Source organism: Podarcis melisellensis (genome assembly GCF_964234715.1).
Source record: "Podarcis melisellensis genome assembly, chromosome: Z".
In the NCBI taxonomy this organism is placed as follows: domain Eukaryota; kingdom Metazoa; phylum Chordata; class Lepidosauria; order Squamata; family Lacertidae; genus Podarcis; species Podarcis melisellensis.
The window spans coordinates 662,486-674,863 of NC_138547.1; the positions used below are offsets into that span (position 1 = coordinate 662,486).

A 12,378-nucleotide genomic window follows, 5' to 3' on the forward strand; every position below is an offset into this window, starting at 1 on the left:
ATTAAACTAAATTAAACTAAATTTCCCGCGAGTGGACCAGAAACGAGTCCAATAAATAGAATAGAATAGAACAGAATAATAAAATAAAATAAAACAAAAAGCTCGGGAGCAGACCAGAAACAAGTCCAATAAAATAAAATAAAATAAAATAAAGTAAAAGAATAGAATAGAGTAATAAAATAAAATAAATAAAATAAAAAATAGACTAGAATAATAAAATAAAAAATAGAATAGAATAGAATAGAATAGAATAAAAAATAAAATAAAATAATAAAATTAAATTAAATTTAAAAACATAATAGAATAAAATAGAATAAAGACATAAAATAATAAATAGAATAGAATAGTATAAAAAAAAATAGAATAGAATAGAATAAAAAATAAAATAAAATAACATAAAATAATAGAATAGAATAGAATGAAATGAAATATAAAATGAAAAAATAGAATAAAATAAAAAAATAAGAAATAGAATAGAATAGAATTGATTAGAATAAAATAAAATAAAATCTAAAAATAGAATAGAATTAAAGAAAAAATAGAATAGAATAAAATAGAAAATAAAATAAAAAATAGAATAGAATAAAATAGAAAATAAAATAAAAAATAGAATAGAATAGAATAAAAAATAGAACAGAATAGAATAGAAAACAAAATAAAATAAAAAAATAGAATAGAATAGAATAAAGAAAAAATAGAATAGAATAGAATAGAAAATAAAAAAAAGAATAGTATAAAAAATAGAATAGAATAAAAAATAAAATAAAATAAAATAGAATAAAAGAATAGAATAGAATAGAATAGAATGAAATGAAATATAAAATGAAAAAATAGAATAAAATAAAAAAATAAGAAATAGAATAGAATAGAATTGATTAGAATAAAATAAAATAAAATCTAAAAATAGAATAGAATAGAATAAAGAAAAAAGAGAATAGAATAGAATAAATAAAAAATAAAATAGAATAAAATAGAAAATAAAATAAAATAAAAAATAGAATAGAATAGAATAAAATAAAACAGAAAATAAAATAAAATAAAATATAGAATAGAATAGAATAAATAAAAAATAGAATAGAATAGAAAACAAAATAAAAAATAGAATAGAATAAAATAGAAAATAAAATAAAAAATAGAATAGAATAGAATAAAGAAAAAATAGAATAGAATAGAATAAATATAAAATAGAATAGAAAATAAAATAAAATATAGAATAGAATAGAATAAAGAAAAAATAGAATAGAATAGAATAGAAAATAAAATAAAAAATAGAATAGAATAGAATAGAATAGAATAGAAAATAAAAAATAGAATAGAACAGAATAAATAAAATATAGAATAGAAAACAAAATAAAATAAAAAATAGAATAGAATAAATAAAAAATAGAATAGAATAGAAAACAAAATAAAATAAAAAATAGAATAGAATAGAAAACAAAATAAAATAACAATTAGAATAGAATAGAATAGAAAAAATAAAAAATAGAATAGAATAGAAAATAAAATAAAAAATAGAATAAATAAAAAATAGAATAGAATAGAATAGAATAGAATAGAATAGAAAATAAAAAATAGAATAGAACAGAATAAATAAAATATAGAATAGAAAATAACATAAAATAAAAAATAGAATAGAATAAATAAAAAATAGAATAGAAAACAAAATAAAATAAAAAATAGAATATAATAGGAAAAAAAATAGAATAGATAGAAAACAAAATAAAATAAAAATTAGAATAGAATAGAAAAAATAAAAAATAGAATAGAATAGAATAGAAAATAAAAAATAGAATAGAATAAATAAAAAATAGAATAAAATAGAATAGAATAGAATAGAATAGAAAATAAAATAAAATAAAAAATAGAACAGAATAAATAAAATATAGAATAGAAAATAAAATAAAATAAAAAATAGAATAGAATAAATAAAAAATAGAATAGAATAGAAAACAAAATAAAATAAAAAATAGAATAGAATAGGAAAAAAATAGAATAGAATAGAAAACAAAATAAAATAAAAAATAGAATAGAATAGGAAAAAAATAGAATAGAATAGAAAACAAAATAAAATAAAAATTAGAATAGAATAGAATAGAAAATAAAATAAAAATAGAATAGAATAAATAAAAAATAGAATAGAATAGAATAGAAAATAAAATAAAAAATAGAATAGAATAAATAAAATATAGAATAGAAAACAAAATAAAATAAAGAGTAGAATAGAATAGAATAAATAAAAAATAGAAGAGAAGAGAAAACAAAATAAAATAAAAAATAGAATAGAATAGGGGGAAAAATAGAAGAGAAAACAAAATAAAATAAAAAACAGAATAGAATAAGAAAAGAAAAAGCCGATCCCAAGAAACGAGTCCCCTAATTCAAATAAATCAAAATCAAGATCGAATGGAAATCCGCTGGCCGCCTCACCTGGACGTTGATGGCCTTGTCGAAATCCTCGTGTTTTTTGATCAGCGCTTCCACGCTGTCCAGCGAATCGCCTTTGTCCTCCGTGTTGAGGAAAGCCTCCCGGGCCGCCATCCAGTTCTCCGCCTGCTCGCAGTCCCGGTGGAAGAGCTGTGGGGCAGAGGTTAGGGGTCAGGGGGTGGAGCTCGACCCCTGGACTCAGTCCCCTGACCCATGGAAGAAGGGGACTTCCTGTCTGCACAGGAAATGGGGTCCGGGTAGCGCCCTCCAGTTCTCTGCCTGCTCACAGTACCGGTGGAAGAGCTGTGGGGCAGAGGTTAGGGGTCAGGGGGTGGAGCTCGACCCCTGGACTCAGTCCCCTGACCCATGGAAGAAGGGGACTTCCTGTCTGCACAGGAAATGGGGTCCGGGTAGCGCCCTCCAGTTCTCTGCCTGCTCACAGTACCGGTGGAAGAGCTGTGGGGCAGGTTAGGGGTCAGGGGGTGGAGCTCGACCCCTGGACTCAGTCCCCTGACCCATGGAAGAAGGGGACTTCCTGTCTGCACAGGAAATGGGGTCCGGGTAGCGCCCTCCAGTTCTCTGCCTGCTCACAGTACCGGTGGAAGAGCTGTGGGGCAGGTTAGGGGTCAGGGGTGGAGCTCGACCCCTGGACTCCGCCCCCTGACCCATGGAAGAAGGGGACTTCCTGTCTGCACAGGAAATGGGGTCCGGGTAGCGCCCTCCAGTTCTCCGCCTGCTCGCAGTCCCGGTGGAAGAGCTGTGGGGCAGAGGTGAGGGGTCAGGGGGTGAGGGGGCGGAGCTGGACCCATAGAACTCCGCCCTCCGCCCCATAGAACTCCGCCCTGTGACCCACAGAAGCCCAGGACATAGCCGCTCCCCGTGTCGGCCAAGGAGGTCTTCCAGAAGAGCTGTGGGGCAGGTGGGGGGCACATGGGGGTCAGGGGGTGAACTCCACCCTCGGACCCACAGAACTCCACCTGCGGACCCACAGAAGCCCTTGCGGGCCGCCACCCAGTTCTCCGCCTGCTCACAGTCCCGGTGGAAGAGCTGTGGGGCAGAGGTTAGGGGTTGGGGGTGAGGGGGCAGAGCTAGGCCAGATAAATCCGCCCTCCGCCCCATAGAACTCCGCCCTGTGACCCACAGAAGCCCAGGACATAGCCGCTCCCCGTGTCGGCCAAGGAGGTCTTCCAGAAGAGCTGTGGGGCAGGTGGGGGGCACATGGGGGTCAGGCTGAGGGGGTGAACTCCACCCTCGGACCCACAGAAGCCCTCCCGGGCCGCCATCCAGTTCTCCGCCTGCTCGGAGTCCCGGTGGAAGAGCTGTGGGGCAGAGGTTAGGGGTCAGGGGGGGAGGGGGCGGAGCTGGACCCATAGAACTCTGCCCTCCGCCCCATAGAACTCCGCCCTGTGACCCACAGAAGCCCAGGACATAGCCGCTCCCCGTGTCGGCCAAGGAGGTCTTCCAGAAGAGCTGTGGGGCAGGTGGGGGGCACATGGGGGTCAGGCTGAGGGGGTGAACTCCACCCTCGGACCCACAGAAGCCCTCCCGGGCCGCCATCCAGTTCTCCGCCTGCTCGGAGTCCCGGTGGAAGAGCTGTGGGGCAGGTTAGGGGTCAGGGGGTGGAGCCCTGTGACCCACAGAAGCCCAGGACATAGCCGCTCCCCCTGTCGGCCAACCAGACCCTCCTCTGACCCATAAGTGGGTCTTCCGGTTCCCACGACTTCCCCTCTGCCCCAGAAATGGGGTCCGGTTAGTGGGTTAGGGGGCGCCCCCCATGTCGGCCACGTGGACCCCCCTCTGCCCTCCAATTGTTGAGGAAGGCCTTGCAGGCCGCCATCCAGTTCTCCGCCTGCTCGCAGTCCCGGTGGAAGAGCTGTGGGGCAGAGGTTAGGGGTCAGGGGGTGGAGCTCGACCCCTGGACTCCACCCCCTGACCCATGGAAGAAGGGGACTTCCTGTCTGCACAGGAAATGGGGTCCGGGTAGCGCCCTCCAGTTCTCTGCCTGCTCACAGTACCGGTGGAAGAGCTGTGGGGCAGGTTAGGGGTCAGGGGGTGGAGCTCGACCCCTGGACTCCGCCCCCTGACCCATGGAAGAAGGAGACTTCCTGTCTGCACAGGAAATGGGGTTCTGGGTGGTGCCCCCTGAGTAGGATCCCCTTCGGACCCACAAGTGGGTCTTCTGGTGGGGGTCGGGGGTGAGGGGGCAGAGTCGGACCCCCAGACTCTGCCCTGTGACCCACGGAAGCGAGGACTTCCTGTCTGCACAGGAAATGGGGTCCGGATAGCGCCCTCCAGTTCTCTGCCTGCTCACAGTACCGGTGGAAGAGCTGTGGGGCAGAGGTCGGGGGTGAGGGGGTGAGGAGCTAGGCCCATAGATCTCCGCCCTCCGACCCATGGAAGCGAGGACTTCCTGTCTGCACAGGAAACGGGATCTGGGTAGTGGGTGGAAGAGCTGTGGGGCAGAGGTTAGGAGGCAGGGGTGAGGGGGCGGAGCCGGACCCATAGAACTCCGCCCTGTGACCCATGGAAGAACGGGACTTCCTGTCTGCACAGGAAATGGGGTCCGGGTAGCGCCCTCCAGTTCTCTGCCTGCTCACAGTACCGGTGGAAGAGCTGTGGGGCAGAGGTTAGGGGTCAGGGGGTGGAGCTTGACCCCTGGACTCCGCCCCCTGACCCATGGAAGAAGGGGACTTCCTGTCTGCACAGGAAATGGGGTCCGGGTAGCGCCCTCCAGTTCTCCGCCTGCTTGCAGTCCCGGTGGAAGAGCTGTGGGGCAGAGGTGAGGGGTCGGGGGGTGAGGGGGCGGAGCTGGACCCATAGAACTCTGCCCTCCGCCCCATAGAACTCCGCCCTGTGACCCACAGAAGCCCAGGACATAGCCGCTCCCCGTGTCGGCCAAGGAGGTCTTCCAGAAGAGCTGTGGGGCAGGTGGGGGGCACATGGGGGTCAGGCTGAGGGGGTGAACTCCACCCTCGGACCCACAGAAGCCCTCCCGGGCCGCCATCCAGTTCTCCGCCTGCTCGGAGTCCCGGTGGAAGAGCTGTGGGGCAGGTTAGGGGTCAGGGGGTGGAGCCCTGTGACCCACAGAAGCCCAGGACATAGCCGCTCCCCCTGTCGGCCAACCAGACCCTCCTCTGACCCATAAGTGGGTCTTCCGGTTCCCACGACTTCCCCTCTGCCCCAGAAACGGGGTCCGGTTAGTGGGTTAGGGGGCGCCCCCCATGTCGGCCACGTGGACCCCCCTCTGCCCTCCAATTGTTGAGGAAGGCCTTGCAGGCCGCCATCCAGTTCTCCGCCTGCTCACAGTACCGGTGGAAGAGCTGTGGGGCAGGTTAGGGGTCAGGGGGTGGAGCTCGACCCCTGGACTCCGCCCCCTGACCCATGGAAGAAGGGGACTTCCTGTCTGCACAGGAAATGGGGTCCAGGGAGCAGGTTGTGGGTTCCGGGTGGAAGAGTTGTGGGGCAGGTGGGGGGCAGAAAGGGGGTGAGGGGGCGGAGCCGGACCCATAGAACTCCGCCCTTTGACCCACGGAAACAGAGGACTTCCTGTCTGCACAGGAAACGGGGTCTCTATCTATCTTAATACTATACTATACTTAATGAATAAATATCTATCTATCTATCTTAATTAATATCTATCTATCCTAATACTATACTATACTGTAATTTAATTAATGAATATCTGTCTTAATATACTATACTATACTATACTAAATGAATATCTATCTATCTATCATCTATCTTAATACTCTAATTTAATTAATGAATAATATCTATCAATTTTAACACTATACTATAATATAATTTAATTAATGAACAAATATCTATCTTAATAGTATACTAGACTAGACTATACTGTAATTTAATTTAATTTAATTTAATTAATGAATATCTATCTATCTATCTATCTATCTATCTTAATACTATACTATATTGTAATTTAACTTAATTTAATTAATGAATATCTATCTATCTATCTTAATACTATACTATGCTATGCTTTAATTTAATTAATGAATAAATATCTATCTATCTTAATACAATACAATACTATAGTATAATTTAATTAATGAATATTTATCTACTATACTATACTATTCTTTAATCAATGAATAAATATCTATCTAAATACTATACTATAATTTAATTTAGTTTATGAATAAATTATCTATCTATCTATCTATCTTAATACTATACTATAATTTAATTTATGAATAAATTATCTATCTATCTATCTTAATACTATACTACACTATACTTTAATCAATGAATAAATATCTATCTTAATACTATACTATAATTTAATTTAATTTATGAATAAATTATCTATCTATCTTAATACTCTACTATAATTTAATTTAATTTAATGTATGAATAAATTATCTATCTATCTATCTATCATCTTAATACTATACTAATTTAATTTCATTTAATTTAAGAATAAATTATCTATCTATCTATCTTAATACTATAATTTAATTTAATTTAATTTATGAATAAATTATCTATCTATCTATCTATCTATCATCTTAATACTATACTAATTTAATTTCATTTAATTTACGAATAAATATACCACATTAATGAAACCCGGAAGCCCGAAGCCCCATTTGCATAGCCCCGCCCCCTCCCCGGAACGGACCAATCACCTGCAGCTCCAGGCACTGGTCCAGCGTCATCCGGCGCTGGACCCAGGCTTTCTCTAGGTCGGCCCTCTGCTGGTCCAGGACCCCTAACTTCTCCTCGATTTCCGGGCTGGCGTAATATACTATATCCTATGCTATCCATTATATATAGTATACTATGAATTGTATATAGTATATATTAAGATGGATGGATAGATAGATAGATGATAGATAGATAGGTATTCATACATTAGTATAGTATAGTATAGTATAGTATAGTATAGTATAGTATAGTATAGTATAGTATAGTATAAAGATAGATCGATCGATAGATATTCATTAATTATAGTATAGTATAGTATAGTATAGTATAGTATAGTATAGTATAGTATAGTATAGTATTAAGATAGATCGATCGATAGATATTCATTAATTAAAGTATAGTATAGTATAGTATAGTATTAAGATAGATCGATCGATAGATATTCATTAATTAAAGTATAGTATAGTATAGTATTAAGATAGATCGATTGATAGATATTCATTAATTATAGTATAGTATAGTATAGTATTAAGATAGATCGATCGATAGATATTCATTAATTATAGTATAGTATAGTATAGTATTAAGATAGATCGATCGATAGATATTCATTAATTAAAGTATAGTATAGTATAGTATAGTATTAAGATAGATCGATCGATAGATATTCATTAATTAAAGTATAGTATAGTATAGTATAGTATTAAGATAGATCGATCGATAGATATTCATTAATTAAAGTATAGTATAGTATAGTATTAAGATAGATCGATCGATAGATATTCATTAATTAAAGTATAGTATAGTATAGTATAGTATTATGATAGATCGATCGATAGATATTCATTAATTAAAGTATAGTATAGTATAGTATTAAGATAGATCGATCGATAGATATTCATTAATTAAAGTATAGTATAGTATAGTATAGTATAGTATAGTATAGTATAGTATTAAGATAGATCGATCGATAGATATTCATTAATTAAAGTATAGTATAGTATAGTATAGTATTAAGATAGATCGATCGATAGATATTCATTAATTAAAGTATAGTATAGTATAGTATAGTATAGTATAGTATAGTATTAAGATCGATCGATAGATATTCATTAATTATAGTATAGTATAGTATAGTATTAAGATAGATCGATCGATAGATATTCATTAATTATAGTATAGTATAGTATAGTATTAAGATAGATCGATCGATAGATATTCATTAATTATAGTATAGTATAGTATAGTATTAAGATAGTTCGATCGATAGATATTCATTAATTAAAGTATAGTATAGTATAGTATAGTATTAAGATAGATCGATTGATAGATATTCATTAATTATAGTATAGTATAGTATAGTATAGTATTAAGATAGATCGATCGATCGATATTCATTAATTAAAGTATAGTATAGTATAGTATAGTATTAAGATCGATCGATCGATAGATATTCATTAATTAAAGTATAGTATAGTATAGTATAGTATAGTATTAAGATAGATCGATCGATCGATATTCATTAATTATAGTATAGTATAGTATAGTATTAAGATAGATCGATTGATAGATATTCATTAATTATAGTATAGTATAGTATAGTATTAAGATAGTTCGATCGATAGATATTCATTAATTAAAGTATAGTATAGTATAGTATTAAGATAGATCGATTGATAGATATTCATTAATTAAAGTATAGTATAGTATAGTATAGTATAGTATAGTATAGTATTAAGATAGATCGATCGATAGATATTCATTAATTATAGTATAGTATAGTATAGTATTAAGATCGATCGATCGATAGATATTCATTAATTAAAGTATAGTATAGTATAGTATAGTATAGTATAGTATTAAGATAGATCGATCGATAGATATTCATTAATTAAAGTATAGTATAGTATAGTATAGTATAGTATAGTATTAAGATAGATCGATCGATAGATATTCATTAATTAAAGTATAGTATAGTATAATGAATATCTATCTATTTTAATACTATACTATACTATATATAATTGATAGTATACTATATACAATTTATAGTATAGTGTAGTGTAGTGTAGTATATTATAGTATAGTATAATTAATGAATATCTATCTATTTTAATACTATACTATACTATAAATTGTATATAGTATACTAAATATTATATATTGTATAGCATAGTATAATTAATGAATATATAGTATACTACGTATTGTATATAGTATATTTTAAGATGGATGGATAGATAGATAGATAGATAGGTATTCATACATTAAATTATAGAATATAGTATAGTATAGTATAGTATAGTATAGTATAGTATAGTATAGTATAGTATAGTATAGTATAGTATTAAGATAGATAGATTAGATAGATAGATAGATATTAATTAAAGTAAATTTAGTATAGTATAGTATAGTATAGTATAGTATAGTATAGTATAGTATAGTATTAAGATAGATAGATATTCATTAATTAAAGTAAATTTAGTATAGTATAGTATAGTATAGTATAGATTATGTATAGTATACTATATACAATTTATAGTATAGTATAGTATCATTAATGAATATCTATCTATCTATCTATTTTAATACTATACTATACTTTAATTTAATTAAGGAATATCTATCTTAATACAATACTATAATTAATGAATATCTATCTATCTTAATACTATACTATACTATACTATACTATAATCTAATTAATGAATATCTATCTATCTTACTATACTATACTATACTATACTAATCTAATTAATGAATATCTATCTATCTATCTTAATACTATACTATATTATACTATAATTTATTTTGATTTAATTAATGAATATCTATCTATCAATACTATAGTATACTATACTATACTATAAATTGTATACAGTATACTATAAATTATATATAGTATAGTATAGTATAATTAATGAATATCTATCTATTTTAATACTATACTATACTTTAATTTTATTGATGAATAAATATCTATCTTAATACTATACTATAATTAATGAATATCTATCTATCTATCTATCTATCTATCTATCTATCTATCTATCTATCTAAATACTATACGATACTATACTATACTAACTTATTTTAATTAATGAATATCTATCTTAATACTATACTATACTTTAATTTTATTAATGAATAAATATCTATCTTAATACTATACTATAATTAATGAATATCTATCTATCTATCTTAATACTATACTATACTATAATTTAATTTAATTTAATTGAGGAATATCTATTTATATATCTATCTGTCTGTCTTAATACTATACTATAATATACTCTACTATACCTTAATTTAATTCATGAATAAATATCTATCTATCATTTAATTTAATTTACGAATAAATATACCGCCAGCTAATGAAACCCGGAAGCCCCGCCCCCTCCCTGGAACGGACCAATCCTCGATTTCCGGGCTGGCGTAATATCCTATATCCTATATACTATACTATGAATTGTATATAGTATATATTAAGATAGATAGATATCCATACATTAAATTAAAGTATAGTATAGTATATTGTATACTATAAGTATACTATATACTATATATTATACTTTAATTTAATGTATGAATATCTATCTATCTTAATACTATCCTATCCTATCCTATCCTATAAGTAATGAATAAATAAATATCTATCTATCTTTATACTAACTATACTATACTTTAATTAAATTAATGAATAAATAAACAAATATCTATCTTAATACTATACTATAATTTAATGTATGAATATTTATCTTAATACTATACTATACTATACTTTAATCAATGAATAAATATCTATCTATCTTAATACTATACTATAATTTAATTTAATTTATGAATAAATTATCTATCTATCTATCTTAATACTATACTATAATTTAATTTAATTTATGAATAAATTATCTATCTATCTATCTTAATACTATACTATAATTTAATTTAATTTATGAACAAATTATCTATCTATCTATCTTAATACTATACTATAATTCAATTTAATTTATGAACAAATTATCTATCTATCTATCTTAATACTATACTATAATTTAATTTAATTTATGAATAAATTATCTATCTATCTATCTTAATACTATACTATAATTTAATTTAATTTATGAACAAATTATCTATCTATCTATCTTAATACTATACTATAATTTAATTAATGAATATCTATGAATAAATCTATCTATCTATCTATCTATCTATCTATCTTAATACTATACTAATTTAATTTAATTTAATTTACGAATAAATATACCACATTAATGAAACCCGGAAGCCCGAAGCCCCATTTGCATAGCCCCGCCCCCCTCTCCGGAACGGGCCAATCACCTGCAGCTCCAGGCACTGGTCGAGCATCATTCGGCGCTGGACCCAGGCTTTCTCTAGGTCGGCCCTCTGCTGGTCGAGGACCCCTAACTTTTCCTCGATTTCCGGGCTGGCGTAATGGCCGCGGGCCAAGAGGTGCTGTCCAAATTGTTCGAAGGCCTGGAAGGTTCCGGAACGGGCGTCGATTTCGGTGCGGTGCTCCTGGGAGGGGGCAAAGAGAAATTGAATTGAATTAAATTAAATTAAATGTAAAAAAATTAGGGTGCTCCCAGGGGGTAAAGTGAAATTAAATTAAATTAAACTTAATTTTAAATAAAAAATTAAAAAATTAAAATTAAAATTAAAAAAATTACCGTGCTCCTAGGGGGTAAAGTGAAATGAGATTAAAATTGAATTGAATTGAATTTCAAATTAAATTAAAAATTAAAATAAAAATAAAAAATTTAAAATTTAAAATAAATAAATAAATAAATAAATTTATAATATCTCGTAAGCGGACCAGAAATGAGTCCAATAAAATAAAATAAAATAAAATAAAATAAAATAAAATAAAATAAAATAAAATAAAAATATAATATAATATAATATAATAATAATAATAGCTCAGGAGAAGTTTCCCGTGAGTGGACCAGAAATGAGTCCAATAAAATAAAATAAAATAAAATATTATAATAATATAATATAATAGCTCAGGAGAAGTTTTCCGTGAGTGGACCAGAAATGAGTCCAATAAAGTAAAATAAAATAAAATGAAATAAAATAAATAAAATAAAATAAAATAATAATAGCTCAGGAGAAGTTTCCCGTGAGCGGACCAGAAATGAGTCCAATATAATATAATGTAATGAGTCCAATAATATAATATAATATAATATAATATAATATAATATAATATAATATAATATAATATAATATAATATAATATAATAGCTCAGGAGAAGTTTC

The 12,378-nt window shown here is 32.9% G+C and overlaps 1 protein-coding gene across 1 annotated transcript in view; it reads right to left on the minus strand.

Annotated features, from left to right (window-relative positions):
- SPTAN1 (spectrin alpha, non-erythrocytic 1) overlaps positions 1-12,378 on the minus strand; it is a 228,594-nt gene that overhangs the window by 88,462 nt on the left and 127,754 nt on the right. The window contains exons 30-32 of the mRNA XM_081898017.1: positions 11,787-11,793; positions 11,437-11,634; positions 2,428-2,574 (exon numbers count right to left, since the gene is read on the minus strand). Of these exons, the coding sequence (XP_081754143.1) occupies positions 2,428-2,574; positions 11,437-11,634; positions 11,787-11,793 (352 nt within the window). The remainder of the gene's footprint in view (positions 1-2,427; positions 2,575-11,436; positions 11,635-11,786; positions 11,794-12,378) is intronic.